This window comes from Canis aureus, chromosome 17 (genome assembly GCF_053574225.1).
Source record: "Canis aureus isolate CA01 chromosome 17, VMU_Caureus_v.1.0, whole genome shotgun sequence".
In the NCBI taxonomy this organism is placed as follows: domain Eukaryota; kingdom Metazoa; phylum Chordata; class Mammalia; order Carnivora; family Canidae; genus Canis; species Canis aureus.
The window spans coordinates 30,190,918-30,207,319 of record NC_135627.1 but is presented as its reverse complement, the minus strand read 5'-3'; the positions used below and the strand labels follow the sequence as shown (position 1 = coordinate 30,207,319).

General features: G+C 39.5%; 1 protein-coding gene across 2 annotated transcripts in view; it reads left to right on the top strand.

The window, feature by feature from the left end:
- SLAIN1 (SLAIN motif family member 1) overlaps positions 1-3,214 on the top strand; it is a 59,332-nt gene extending 56,118 nt beyond the window's left edge. For both annotated transcript variants that reach the window (XM_077855279.1, XM_077855280.1), the window contains 2 exons: positions 92-374; positions 2,120-3,214. In XM_077855279.1, the coding sequence (XP_077711405.1) occupies positions 92-374; positions 2,120-2,195 (359 nt within the window). In that variant the 3' untranslated portion in view covers positions 2,196-3,214. The remainder of the gene's footprint in view (positions 1-91; positions 375-2,119) is intronic.
- Positions 3,215-16,402: the final 13,188 nt, after the last annotated feature.

Here is a 16,402-nt window from a genome sequence, read left to right as displayed (position 1 = left end):
TCTGCCTTTATTGGTCTTGAATAAAGGTGCATTTCCTAAAAGTTGGGTAGCAGTATAGGTGCCTCTCCAATACCTGTCCTTTCCTTTCTAGTTCCATCCCCAGGACAGCTTCAACACAGAATCCACAGCGTGGGACATTTCCCTGTGTCTGTGCGACAGCCTCTTAAAGCCACGGCCTATGTGAGTCCCACTGTTCAAGGTGGCAGCAGCATGCCCGTATCCAATGGCCTCCAATTGTACGCCAGCACGGGGATCCCCACCCCAAACAAGGCTGCGGCATCTGGGGTGATGGGCCGCAGCGCTCTTCCAAGACCTTCACTGGCAATAAATGGGAGTAACCTTCCTCGAAGCAAAATTGCACAGCCTGTTCGGAGGTAGGAACCTTTGTTTGCTCTGTAACCTCTTTTGCAGTTTGAAATTGGAAACTGCTTGGGAAACCATCCTCACTTTTCCCGTCTCTGGCATGCTGCCCTTTAGGGCCTGACTTCTGACCTCCTTCCTCTGGAAAGTGCTGGGGTGGGGGCGTCCCTTCCTCCCTCCTCACTTCTCTGTGAGTACAACAGAGTACAAACAGTGTACAAAATACACTGTTTGCTTTAGTCTACCAGGTAAACTCCATCGCCAGAGCATTAGTGTACTTTCCTTTCCCCATGTTAGGCACAGGGCCTGTTCTCCCTCCTTCAGGACTTTGCCCAGGTGACCCCTCTTCCACCAGCACAACTCCAGTGGTGGTTGTAACTCCTTTCTTACTCTCCTCCTCCCCCATAGCATTTATCACCATCTGAGGGACTATAGACTGTCTTCATTTATCAGTTAATGGTCTGACTGTTCTCTCTAGGATGTAAGCTCACGGGGACGGGGGTGGGAGTTTTCACGAATATAAAACCCCAGTGCTAAGGACTATGCCTGGTACAGGATACAATTGTAAATACTTGTTGGAGCAATAAACTTTGATCAAAATAAGCAAATATATTCGGCACATGCATACTCTGCCCCCAGGTGTACCTGAAAAAGCACCTTAGTGATACTAAGCTGGGCCTTTGTTAGCTTATGTTGGTAAGTTTAGTATGGTCCAACTGGAATATTTTTTTTCTTTTTTTTTTTACTCTTTCAAATTCCAGATTTAGTTGTTAGGCACAGATTAGACAAGCTCAGAATCATGATGTACCTTTCTAGAACTGGATATCTTGAAGTGTTGTAGGTCAACAAGAATTCCATAGAAGTGGGTTGAGGATAGTTTGGAAAGGGAGACAGTGGAGGCAGTAACCACAGATATCTACCCCCGAGAAACTAGGCTCTAAAGGAGAGGAGAGGGATGGACCTAGCAACAGTATGAAAGGGATGTCCGAACAGTTTTTCATTCCTTATGTGTCTGTGTGAATATTTTTGTTTCTGATTAGAAGTAACAGGTGCTCAGATCAAAAACAAATTCAGAAACTATTTAAAAAAAAAAAAACACACATAAAAGTAAACAAAAGTGAACCCATAATCCTCTTCCCCAGAGAAAGCATTTTGTTACATGTTTAATAGATTCTGGCCTATTCTCCCCCCGGCTGAAAATGCAGATGTGGGTTATATTCATGCCGGAATAGAATCACATTATTTGATATATGTAGGTAATTATGATGGCTCCCTTTGTTCTTGAGTAGGTCTCCAAATTAATCTCCCATAAAGGTGGTCACTGCCAGGCCCTAGGAGAGGATGTTTCCCCCAAACCTAGGCAAATGCAGGGTATTATTCTTTGTCGATTCTTTGCCAGTGTGATAGGGACATCTTTATTTATAAGACTGACATTCTCTGCATGTGAATTTACTTTTTGTATTCAAGGAAGTAATCATTTGTTTTTAGACAGTTTATCTTTTTCTTTGATTTTAAAATACTTTGTCCAGTAAGGATACGTTGCAACTCACGCACACACACAACACGCACAGTGGTGTGCCAAGAATGGGATTTCCAGCCAGTGAGCATGGGGTAAGGGTCACCGCGTGAAGCCCTGGCACGCTCTGGGAAAGTGCTAGTAGGTTGTCCCCACTGGCGCGGGCGTGGAGGAAAGCAGCACAGAACAAGTGGCCTGCGACTCCTGGGAGTGTCGTAACAGTCTGTGTTTCTGTCTCTGTAGTTTCCTTCAGCCTCCAAAGCCTCTGTCTTCGCTCAGCACCCTGAGGGATGGAAGCTGGAGAGACGGTTGCTACTGATGCGGTTGCACGCGCCCTTGGAGCCCAGGAAAGGAGTGGAAATGAGGGTCGAGTTACCTAGCTGGCTAGGTAACCGTGAACGTCGGGATATTCTTTCCCTTCTGCATTTTAACATATTTACTGCATTGTTTTTCAACGGACCGAGCGCCAGAGACTAATGATTGCACTTAATTATTTGCCTGAGAGAATACCGCCCCAATCTCACATCCATGGCTGCGGTATCGTGACACTTAGATCTAGGAGGTTTTTTGTAGAACTGCTATGTCCCTGAACACTTTTTGAGAGAATTGAGATGTATCAATAATGCTTTCTTTGCCATGATTTTTTTTTTTACAGTAACTTGTTCCATATACTTACGTGTTCTAAACATCCTTTCCTTATGTGTTCTGTTTTTTAATACATGGCATATTTACAACTAGGTTCTATAATTTATGCTTTGAAATTTACTTTTTTATAGTTTACAGGAATTTTATTTTTTGTGCCTATTTCTTTTTACACCTACGTGAACCACTATGGAGCAACTTAAATTTTGTGCCATAAAAATATTTTTGTGGTAAGGTACTATTTTTTTAGCTCTAGGGATAGATCAGTGAAAATCCACCATACACTTTGAAAGACCTAATTTTATGTTGAACGAGCACAATATAAGCTGAAGCATTGCAAGGAGACAGCCAGACAGCAGTTAGATCGTCATGTCTTTTTCATTGTTAATTTATTGTCCTACATGGGTTTCAGATTTATAAAGGCATCACAGGCTCATTGCACTTAATACCTGCAATGTTTGCTCCTGTACCATGATTGATTTTCAATACTTTATTACAGAGGATGAGAAACTGTAATGTTTTATTAACAATGCTTCTGGAAATGGATGCATTTTAAAGCAAATAAATCTTTTTGATAGACCTTTTACAAAACCCATTTGCACTAATGAATGCTTTCTTATGGTATATGACTTAATATTTGTTACTGTGTACACTGCTCTTTTGGAATGTTCAGAAATAAAGACTATTTCAGCAATATCAGGTCACGCATGAATGTGCAGCATGAGCAGTATAAATACCACTTCTGTGTTTCACTATCATTGTGAAAGCAGTTGCTGTTGCTATGTTCTTGTGTAGAACATTTATAGCTAATGTTGTAGGCAAGGTGTTCACATTTCACCATTTCTCTAGACTTCTCTTGATAGGGAATGGAAGGTTTTGGTTTTGCAGTGAGGTTTAGGTCCCATTTAGAAAGGCCATCGAAACTCAGTCTCTTGCCCAGAAATTTACCTACAGATGAACACTGTCCATGGAGATTAACATTTCATGGGGGTTGAATTTGAAGTGTTGTCTCCATATCAGCAAAATATTATTCTGTTACATCTGATAAATGTTGGAAAACTTTTCACCTGAAGGTACTATGGAAAGGTTAGGCAAAGGTTTTAATGTTAAATATTAAAATAGAAACTTACACATCATTCCAAAGTAATATTTGAGCACTTCATGAGGTACACTATCCTGGAGAGAGATTTCCTGTGCATTTGTCTATTCCAAACCACCCACTGTTCTCACCATTTACAAAATAAAAACACTGAGCCAAAGTGGCAAGTTAAAGCTAATAGTGAAGCTGACTTATAAATCCAAGGTTAGGTAATCTCAAAAATCTGTTTTCCCCACTTCTCTGCTCTCTTCCAGTGAGCACATGTATTCAGTACGCCTTTAAAAAATGAGCTACTGTTCTGAGGAAATTATTCATTTTCAATTTAAATATTTCCATTCAAAAGTCTGTTCAGCCCTTGGGATGATAAAGAGCTCTGCGCTGTGGATACTCACATCCTAGTTGGAGGGAGAGACGGTAAATGAACAAGTGATTAACGGACAATTAATGGATTCACTCGAATCACAGACTAGGTCCATGCTACTCTGGGACGGAACAAAAGGTGCTCAAAGTAGGGGGGGGGGTGTTCAAAACAAGAGCAAATCGAGACAGGGAGAGATCACACAATTAAATGTCACCTGGCTAGGTCTCCTTAAGGACTTGACCCTTGTAGACTTGGGAGATGGAAAGTTAGTTCTAAAATTACTTCATACTCTTTTTCCCCTGAAGTTCTACAGAACACAAAGTGGTATCCCTGATTATTTTCACAATCCTCCCTAGGGTGGTCTATAACAATTATTCTAGATGCACAGGAGAAAACACATTGCATATACTGGATGGGATCTATTAGAAATGCAGATTGTCAAGCCCCACCCCCTAGACCTATGGGACTTGCCCTCGGGTGATTCACAGAACCTCCTCTGAGAAAGACAGCTGGAAAGGAAGGAACCACACCCCCACAAAAGTTTAGGATGGAGCAGGCCTGGTGTGCTGGAGGAAGAGCAGAGAGGTCAGTGCGGCTGCAAGCAGACCAGCCAAGAAAAACTGGTAGAGGTGAGAGTGAGATCATGTAGGGTGCTATGGGCCACGGTGAGTTTTGTTTTTACTCTGCAAGGGGGGCTGGGCACCATTTTGAGCAGCAGAGTTCATGATTTGACTTAGGTTTAAATATATCACCCTGGCATTTGGTAACACTAGAAGATGGCAGTAATCCAGGCAAAAGAGGAATTGGACCAGAAGGGTCACAATGGGGGTAGTAATAATGCTCAGCTTTGGGGTGTATTCTAAAAGAGGAGCGTCAGGATTTCTTTATGGCTTGCATATACTCTGTTCAAAAACGAAAACAGGTACTTCAGGCTGGCAGGCAGAAGGATGGAGTTCCCCACGATTGGGACTAAGATCATCACAGTGAGTCTAGATCGGTAAGAGGACGAAGGACCAGGAGCTGGGCATGTGTGCCTTCTAGCTTCTATTCAGGTAACTGAGCCTGATGCAGGAGGAGGACCTGAGAGCTTCATTTTCACAAATGGAAATTTGCATTAGCAAATATATAGTGAATATATATTTCACAATGTAACCAGTTCCCACAAGATTTAATGGCCTCACACAGTATCTCACAGTTTCCATGGGTCTGAAATCTGGCCCCAGCCTAGCACAGTCCTCTGGCATATGAGGCTGCGGTGGTGTGGAGACGGGCCTGGGCCAGAATCCTCTCCATGCTTACTCACAGGGCTGTTAGCAGGATTCATTTCCTTGTGTACCACTGAGCAGAGGCCGTCCTCTGTTTCTCCCACACAGACCTCCCCTTGGGCAGCTGATGGCACAGTGGCTTGCTGCTTCAGAGTGAACAAGTGAAAAGTACAAGAAAGTGAACCGGAAGTACAGAAGTTAGTCTTCTATAACTTAATCTTGGAAGCAATATTCCATTACTTTTCCATATTCTGTGTTTTAGAAGCCAGTCACCTCGTCCAGCCCTCATTCAGGATGAGAGGATGACACCAGAACATTAAAACCTGGAGACAAGGATCTTACAAACTGCCTGTGAAACACTGCCTCCAAAACATTGCCATCAACTGTACTAGATAATGCCAGTCTCCTTTCCAAAGTGACTGTAACACCGTATCTGTACACAGTATGAAAATTCCAGTTACAATACACCCTCTGTATTATTTATAGTGTCTTTGCCTTTTTAACCTATGGGTGGGTGTGCAGTAGTGTGTCACGGTTTCAATTTGCATTTCCATTGTTGCTAGTGGAGATCAAATACCTTTTCAGCAGATATACTGAACATTGGTATATCTTCCATGGATTCCTTTTCAGGTCTTTGGCCCATTTTTCTGTTGGAGTTTTCTGACTGGTTTATAGTAGTTTTTTGTTTTTTGTTTTTAAGATTTTATTTATTCATGAGAGACACAGAGAGGGGCAGGCTCCCTGTGGGAGCCTGATGTGGGACTCCATTCCAGGACCCCGGAACTACAAACTGAGCCAAAGGCAGTCATCAACCACTGACTGAGCCACCCAGGTGTCCCTGTAGTAGTTCTTTATAAAGCCTGCTCTCTGAGTCTTTTGTCAGTTCCAGGTGTCACATCTTCACACTGTGTAGCCTACCTTTTAATTATCTTTATGGTGTATTTTGATAGACTTATTAACTTTAATATAGTACCACATACTCCCTTTTTAAGATTAGCCATTTTGTGTTTTAAAGAGTATTTTCCTACCCTAGAGTCATGAACTTATTCTGTATTCTCAAAGATTTATTATTTTCCTTTCCACCTATATTTTTTATTGTCCATATGGTTATCTAGTGGTTCTAAAAACACTGAAAACTCTATCCTTCCCCCAGTTTTTCTTTGTCATAAAGCAAATGCTTTTGTGTGTGTCTATTTCAACTGTCTGTTCTTGCAGAATTCCAGAACTGTACTGTTTTAAGAACAGTACTGTGGCCTTATAATAAGTTTTGCCAAACAGCAAAGCAATCTTGCTATCATGTTTTCCCTTAGGAGTGTCTTGGGAAGGATTATTCAAAAATACATATAGACTTACAGTCAATGACATTCCAGAAAGACATCCTGTTGGAATTTTGATTGGAATTGCATAGAGCTTAATTTCAGGGAAATTGATTCTTTATAATATTGAGTCTTATAATCCATGAACATGGTGGTCTATGTCTTTCATTGATTGAGGTATTCTTTAATCTCTCAATTGTGCCAAGTTCTCCATAGAGTGCTTGCATACTCTGCTAGATTAATTTCTAGATACTTGGTATCTTTATGCTATTACAAGGGATATTTTTAAAAATTTCATTTCCAACTTTTTGGTTTGAATGTTTTATTCAACAACCTTAAATTTATGTCAGTTATATTAATTTATCCATTGGGAGTCTTTACTTACACAAACATATGCATGTGTTTTATTTCTTCCTTTCCTGTCCTTCTATCTTTGCTTTTTCTTGACTATGGTCTTCAGTGCAATATTAAATATAAAGGATGATAAAATTTTTCTTTTTGCTTATTTCAAAATAAAAGCTTTTATTTTACCGTTAACTTTCAAATTTGCTAAGAGCATTTTTAATTGCAAAAGTGAATTTTAACAACCGTTTCCTGCCTCTATTAAAATATCTTTTAGTCTTAATATGTCAACTTTATAATATATATTGAATCAATCATGAAATAGAGATAAATTCAACTTGGCCCAGATATTTTATTCCATTTTAAAGATAGATGGATTTGATTTACTAATGCTTAGGACTTTTGTCCAAATTTTGAGGAAAATTGATCTGTAATTTTTCTTAAAATATCTCTGTCAGGTTTTGGGATTAAGATAGTGTTGGGCTCATAAGATGAGGTGGGGGGTACTTTGTGTTCTATTTGGATGAATTTGTTTAATAATGGATTTTCTCATCTTTAAAAACATGTGATAAATCTTGCTGGTGAACCAGTTGAGGTCTGGAGCCCAGGTCATATTTTAAAATCTCTTCTTGTGTCTACTTACTGTACTTCCACAAGCATTATGAGATACACCTACCTCAGTGGTGGACCTCTGCATACTCATGGTTCTCTCAAATTTTGCTTCATGTCTTTTGAGGACATGGGATTTGGTGTATATACATGTGGATATATTTTATCTTCCTCACAGAATGAACCTGTTATTGAAACTCTATTTTTTAATGTCTAGAAATCTATTTTTCTGATATTAAGTAGCTATATCAGATTCCTTTTAGTGTTTGTAGGATATATATTTTTTAAATTTTCACTATTTTTAGTCAAACTTTTATCATTGTTATGTTAAAACAGCATGTAGTTCAGTTCTTAACCTAGTATGAAAATCTTTGCCCTTCAGTGTGAGCATTTTAAGCCAGTGGTAGATTAAACGACTGACAGCACACCTGGGTGGCTCAGGTGGTTAAGCATCTGCCTTCAGCTCAGGTCATGATCCCAGAGTTTTGGGATCGAGTCTCACATAGGGATCCCTGCTCAGCGGGAGTCTGCCCTCCCCCCCCTCCCCCCGCTCATCATGTGCCTGCTCTTGTGTTCCCTCTCTCTCTCTCTCTCTCTCCCCCTCCCTCCCCCCAAATCTTTAAAAAATAAAAGTGACTGACATTTAAATACTCATTTATGAGCTATTCTTTACATCTGTTAGTTTTCTCTATTAGTTTGATAATTCTACCCTAATGATTTTTTGTTGTCTTTTAGTGGTTACTCAAGGAATTACAATTTTCATCCTTAACCTATCAAAGAATACTGATCTCAACTTTACCATCCTCCTAGGCAACACAGGGATATCCTTAAATCTGATCTAGTGTCAGACTAGACATTAGCCTCCTGACACCTAATCTCTGTACATGCAATTTAGGTCTCAGGGATTGGGGAAGAAAAATCATTATGTAGATTTTGGGGCTCTCTGAAATTCAGAGAAAACAAAGTTACCATGTAAACAATGCAACATTGTATGATTAGAAAATATTTAGAGAAAGAGACACAGAGAAATGATGGGACAAAAGAAATGATCAGCAAGTGAAGTCAGAAGTTCCCCAGGTGGTTAATTATTTTACCTTAAAACAGGCCCTTAGTTCACTTGCCCAGCAAATATTTATTGACAGCCTAGTATTTGTCAGACTTTGTGCTCAATGCTGAGGAGATCAGAGTCAATAAATCTGATGTGGTCCCTGCCTTTAATGCAAGTTGCATTGTTGATTCAAATGAGAAAGAGCTTAAAACAAAATATCATGTCCTTCCTACAAACAAACAAGGGAGGCAGTAAGATCCAAAATAGAGGTCAGAAGGGGAGGACAAGGATGATTTACCTCAATGGGGTGCTCCAGAAAGGCCTGAGAAGAAGATATTTAAGCTGAGGATGTATAGGATCAAATGAAGAGAAGGGAAAAGATTATTTCAAGCAGAGATGGGGAAGAATTTGGAGTGTAAAGAACCAAAAGGCTGGTGAGTCTGGACCTTAGGGTGCTGGTGATGGGACTGGCTACATGAATTTGGGATCCAGTACAAAACAAAACGCAAAATGAATGTTGAAAACATGATGAACTTCCAGATGGCAACAGCAGAGCATTAAACTCATCAAGGGGCCCTTGTGAGCATGGGGCTCAAGATCAGAAGCCAGGATGACTGGGTGGCTCAGTTGGTTAAGTGTCTGCCTTCAGCTCAGGTCACAATCCTAGGGTCCTGAGTTTGAGCCATGCATTGGGCTCCCTGCTCAGTGGGGAGTTGGCTTCTCCCTTTCCCTCTGCCCCTCCCCCTCTGCTCATGCTTGTACGTTCTCTCTCTCTCTCAAATAAATAAAATCTTTTGGGGGGGGAAAAAAAACCAGAAACCAGCCCTGGCTACAGGGAGCATAGTGAGAGTTGAGTCAAGGGAAGAGATAGGCATGATGCCATTGGAGCCCTAGTAAGGACTTTGAATTATATCTGAAGTTCAATGGGAAGCTAGTTATTAATAGGAAGAGCATTATAAAAATATTACTGTGTGCTACTCTGCTACATTTTTTAGTCTTTACTAATTTAATCCTCACACAACCTTACTGTTCTAAAATTAAATCTGGATATATGGAAGTGACAAAGTGATGACAGGGAAGTCAATGGGTTTGAAAGGTTTTTATTAGTGACATTTCCCAAGAGGAAGGGACCGTCACACCGTGCAGAGCCATATGAGAAGCATCAGGTATTGTTCAGGAGGCAAAAGCATAAGAGTGAGGGGAAAGTCTAGACCAGAGACATTATTAGGGTTTCTGTGGGAAACACAGAGTACACAGTTTAGGACTGGCTAGTTTGAATACTTCCAGTGGGTTTAGGGCCATAGAGGTGGTCTCTAGTTAACTGGTACTTGGCCGTGGGATGGTTTAGGGCAAGGGAGATTTGGTTTGGTGTGTGAGAATTGCCTGAGAAAGCAGGTGGGGGCTCAGCCAGGGATCAGCAGGTCTTCACAGAGAAGCTAATTTGCAGGAGAGAGGTAAACACTTTGATGAACCGAGGTCAAATAGAATGACAAGTCTAAGAAAGCACAGCTAGCATGCCTACTGAGGTAAGTGCTATTATCGCCATTTTATTTTTGTGTGTGTGCCATCCTGTGACTAATTTTATAAGTGGAGATTTGGCCTTTCCACACCCCTACTACTAATTTTGCCCACTCCCCACCCTCTGTTTCTGGTAACAACCTTTCTGTTCTTGTATCTGTGAGTTTTTTGTTTTGTTTTGTTTTGTTTTTAGATTCTACATGTAAGTGGTGAGATATACAGTATTTATCTGCTATTCCCATTTTAAAGATGAAGAAACTCAGGCAGAGAGAGATTAAAAACCTCACCCATGGCTACAGAGCTAGTCAGCACTAGAGCCTGGCTCAAAGTAGGTTACCAAAAAGCAGTCATTTAGACCAATGTGAATGTAAAACTCACTTTATGTGGGGGCACAAGGAAGATGGTGGTGGAGTAGGAGGATCCTGAGCTCACCCTGTCTTCCCTGCCCTCCCGCTCCCAGACACACCAAGAAAGCAGCTACATTTGTGAAACTGACTCTGAAAGCCCTCCCCCCCACCCCGAACACTGGCACAGCCCACCTTGCCCAGTTAAAGCCAGAGGGGCAGAGACATGGTTGGGAACCAGACTAATCACAAAGTGGGGGACACCATGAGCACAGAAGCCAGAGGATCAAATCCTATGCCAGGAACTCTAGTCATGGGGAGCCACACTGGGAAAACAGGTCTCCATAATACACAGCTTTGAAAACTAGTGGGTCTAACTCCAGGTAATTTTTTAAAATTATTTTTTAATTTTAATTTTTTAACTTCTTATTTTAATTCCATTTAGTTAATACACAGTGTAATATTAGTTTCAGGTGTACAACATAGTGATTCAACACTTTCCATACATCACTCAGTGCTCATCACAAGTACACTTCTTAAAAATTAGCAGAGCTTAACTCCAAGAGAGCCTGGAGGGTGATAGGAAACAGAGGCCCCACTCTTAAAGCATCAGCATAATAACTGCCCAAGGCATAGCACAGAAGCAGCAGTTTGAAAACACCTGGGGATGTACATGAAGGACATTCATTTACTAATCTCAGAACCTATGCAAAGGAGCAGGGATCCTCAGGAGATTTCTCCAAGAATGGAAGGGCTGATAGGTACCATTTCTCTTCCCCTCCCCCAGCCTAGATAGCTAGACATTCGCAGGAACCAGCACTAACTGTCTCCACTCTTGCTAATGCCATGTGCCTCACTGTCCCCTTGCAGCCCCACTCTCTCCAACCCTCCAACCCACCTACCTTGCCTGGCATCCCTACAAAGCAGCCCTTGCAGGAACTGGCACCATCTAAAATGAGTCCTGCCCTGGGGAGAAGAGGAGATAGCCCTCCAAACCAGCATGCCCACAGTTCAAGCAACCAAGGCTTTAGCTGGCTGCACAGGGAGCAAATGTGCTCACAACTGTGACAGAGAGGCTAACTGCAGACAGCTAGCTTGACTGCTGACACTGCCTCGTACAAGCCCACAGCATCCTCCTATAGGCAGGCCCCTCAGCAGCAAAAGGATCAAACCCTGACCAGTGTGCTAACAACAGCAAAACACGTCATTGTAGCTAAGTGGGCTAAAAACAAATGTAGTTCAGCCACAGGAGTAGGACACCTGCAACCGAAATAAGACACTCCTGGAGCTCCTGGTTCTGGCAGCTAGGGGGAACTGTGCTACAGCACACCACAGGACCTCTTCCACATGGCCACTACTGTCAAGACCATTTATAGCTGACCTTCCTAATACATGGAAACAAACTCAGATAAAATAAAGAGACAAAGGAAAATGTTCTACATGAAAGAGCAGACAAAATCACAGCAAAAGAGCTGATACAGATAAGTAATGTGTCTGATAAAGGACTCAAAGTAATAGACATAAAGATACTCACTGAACTTGAAAAAAGAGTGGATAACCTCGGTGAGAACTTCAACAAAGAGCCAGAAAAACTTGAAGAGCTCAAAAACTAAGTTAAAAATACATAGAGGGAATCAACAGGGGGGCAGAGGATGCAGAAGAAAGAATCAGTGATCTGAAAAAGTAATAGCAACCGAGATGAACAGCAAAAAGAATTTAAAAATGAGAATAGGATAAGGGGACTCAGTGACATCAGTAAGCATCACAGCATTTGTAATTTAGGGATCTTAGAAGGAGAAGAGCAAAGAGAGGGCAGAAACTTATTTGAAGGAATGATAACTAAAAATTTCCCTACTCTAGGGAAGAAAGCATACATCTGGGCCTCAGAAGCACAGAGAGGCCCTAAATGATTAACCCAAGAAGATCTACACCAAGACACCTAATAATTAAAATGGCAAAAATGTAGTAATTAAAGAGAATTTTAAAAGCAGTAAGAGAAAAAAGGGTTACCAACAAGGGAAAACTCCATTAAGGCTATCAGCTGATTGCTCAGCAGCGGCTTTGCAGGCCAGAAGGGAGTGGCAAGATATATTGAATAAGGAAAAAACTGGAAAAGGAAAAAAACTGAAGCCAAGAATACTCTAACCAGCAAGGCCGTCACTTAGAATAGAGAGAAAAAGAATTTCCCAGAAAAAGAAAAGTTAAAGGAGTTCATCACCACTGAATTGGCCTTACAAGAAATATTAAAGAAAATTCTTTAAGTGGAAAGGGAAGAACATAGCTAGAGCAAGAAAATTATGAAAGGAAATATTTCACAGGTAAAAGCAAACATTAATAAAAGTAGATTAATTACTTAAAGCCAAAATGGAGGTTAAAACACAAAAGTACTAAAACCAATTATAGCTATAAAAATCAGTCGAGATACACAAAAGACATAAAATATGATATCATATACATAAAATATGGAGAGATTTAGTGTTTTTAAAATGTGTTCAAACTTAATCATCCTCTTAATAGTTACTGAACCTGAACATAAGACTGCTATACACATATGACACTATACATGAACTTAATGGTAACCACAAATCAAAAACCTATCATAGATCCAAGCATAACGCTAAAGAAAACAATCAACCATAAGAAAAGAAAGGAAAAGGTATGAACAGAGAACTACAAAAACACCAGAAAACAATGAACAAAATTGCAATAAATATATACCTACCAATAATTATTTTTATTTTTTTAAAAAAGATTTTATTTATTTATTCATGACAGACACACAGACACACACACACAGAGGCAGAGACACAGGCAGAGGGAGAAGCAGGCTCCATTGCAGGGAGCCCAACGTGAGACTCCATCCCTAATCTCCAGGATCAGGCCCTGGACCAAAGGTGGTGCTAGCTAAACCGCTGAGCCACACGGGCTGCCCCTCAATAATTACTTTAAATATAAATGGACTAAGTGCTTTAATCAAAAGACATAGCATGACTGAATGGATTAAAAAACAAGACTCCTCTATACACTGCCCACAAGAGATCCATTTTAATCTTTTTTTTTTTAATCTTTTTTTTTTTTTAATTTTATTTATTTATGATAGTCACATAGAGAGAGAGAGAGAGAGAGGCAGAGACATAGGCAGAGGGAGAAGCAGGCTCCATGCACCGGGAGCCTGACGTGGGATTCGATCCGGGGTCTCCAGGATCGCGCCCTGGGCCAAAGGCAGGCGCCAAACCGCTGCGCCACCCAGGGATCCCAAGAGATCCATTTTAGATCTAAACATACACACAGACTGAATGTGAAAGGCTGGGAAAACATCTACCATATAAATGAAAGCAACAAGAAAGTAACAACAGACTAGGGTGGCAATATTTATATCAGAAAAAAAATGTACTTTAAAACAAAGGCTATAACAACAGACAAAGGAAGGCATACATAATGATAAAGGGAACAATCCAACAAGAAGATAGAACAATTGTAAATCTTGATGCACCCAATATATAAAGCAAAAATTAACAGACATATAAAAAGAAATTATATATCTGTAATACAATAATAGTGGGCACTTTAACAGCCAACTTGCAGGAATGGAAAGATCATCCAGAGAAAAAGTCAACAAGAAAACAGAGGCTTTGAAAGACACGTTAGACTAGACAAACCTAACAGATATATACAGAACATTCTATCCAAATCAAAATACACATTCTTTCCAAGTGCACATGGAACAATCTCTAGAATAGATCACATATTAGGCCACAAAACAAGTCTCAATAAATTTAAGAAGACTGAATTTCCATCATGCATCTTTTCAGACCACAACATATGAAACTGGAAATCAGTTATAAGAAAAAATCTAGAAAGAACACAAATACATGGAGGTTAAACAATATGCTGCTAAACACTGAATGGATCAACTAAGAAGTCAAAGAGGAAATAAAAAAATATGAAGACAAATGAAAATAAAAACACCATTGTGCAAAATCTTTGAAACACAGCAAAAGCAAATCAAAATCTTTGAAACACAGCAAAAGCAAATTTAAGAGGTAAGTTAATAGCAATAAGGCTGAGCTCAAGGAACTAAAAAAAATCCCCAAATAAACAACCTAACTTTACACCTAAAAGAGCTAGAAAAAGAATAAAGTCCAAAGCTAGCCAAAGGAAAAAATAACAAAGATGGGAGCAAAGATTAAAATAGAGGCTATAAAAGCTCAAAAACAGACCAATGAAACAAAGAGCTAATTCTTTGAAAAGATAAAATAGACAAAATTTTAGATTCATCAAAAAAGGCTCAAATGAATAAGATCACAAATAAAGGAGAAATAACCACCACATAAAAAAAATGGGTTATAAGACAGTATTATGAAAAATTATGTGACAACAAATTGGATAACTGAGAAGACAGAAATTCTTAGAAACATCTTCCAAAACTGAATAAGAATACAAAATTTGAACAGACTGATTACTAGTAATAAATAAATAAAACAATAAAATAAAATAAAACAATAAAATCGCCCAACAAATAAAAGTCCAGGACCAGAAGGCATCACAGATGAATTCTATCAAAGAAGAGTTAATATCTACATTTCTAAGACTATTTCAAAAAATAGAAAAGGAAAAAAAAATAGAAAAGGAGAATTTCCTATTTATTATATGAGGCTAGCATTACTCTGATACCAAAACTAGACAGAAACACTACAAAAAAAAAAAAAAAGAGAGAGAGAGAGAGAGAACCACAGGCCAATATCTATGTTGAACATAGATGCAAAAAGAATTTTTTAAAGAGTTTATTTGGGGGAGAGAGAGAGAGAGATGGTGGGGGCGGGGGAGAAGGGCAGAAGGAGAGGGACAAGCAGACTGCACTGAGTGTGGAGCCTGATGCAGGGCTCCATCCCATGATCCTGAGATCATGACCTGAGCTGAAACCAAGAGTTGGACACTAAACCAACTGAATCACCCCAGACAGCCATAATGCAAAAATTCTTAACAAAAGCTTAGCAATCAGAATCCAAAAATACATTAAAAAGTCATTTGTTATGATCAAGTAGGATCTATTCCAGGAATGCAAGAATGGTTCAGTATTAATAATTGAACACAGATGTAATTATCAACACCACATTGGCAAAAAGAATTCAAAAAACTTAAAAATTCATTTACCACAATCAAGTAAGACTTACAGGGATGCAAGTGTGGCTTACTATTTGCAAATCAGTCAATGTGATACATATATATCACATTAATAAGACAAAGGATAAAAACCAGCTGAATTAATGCAGGAAAAGCACTTGACACAATACATGCATTCATGATAAAAACTCCCATAAAGTAGGCTTAGAGGAAACATACCTCAACATAATAAAGACCATCTATAGTGAACAGAAAGCTAAATCATATTTAATGCTGAAAAAATGAGAGCTTTTTCTCAGAGATCAAGAACAAGACAAGAAGAGGCAACAATCACCACGTTATTTCAACATAGTACTGGAAGTCCTAAATGCACTAGTCAGATGAGAAAAAGAAATCAAAGTAACTTAAATTGGCAAAGAAGGCAAATAAAATAAAACTGTCATTAAGCAGATGACATGGTATAGTTCATAAACAAAATTCAAACTGCTCCAAAAACTACTGAAACCAATTAATAAATTCAGTAAAGCCAGAGGATACAGAAATGTAATTTTTATACACTAATAACAGAGAAACATAAGCAGAATTTTTGAAAAAAATCCCATTACCAATTAACAAACATAATAAAATACCTCTGATTAAAAACTAACCAGCATGGGAAGACTCGTGCTCTAAAAATGAAAAAACAGGTGAAAGGAATTGGGGATGACACACACTAGGGAGTGATATAACATGTTCAAGGACTGCAAGAATGAATACCACGAAAATGATCATACTACTCAAAGCAAGCTACACATCTGATGCAATTCCTATCAAAATGCTGACAGTGTTTTTCAGAGAATTAAAAAAAGAATCCTAAAC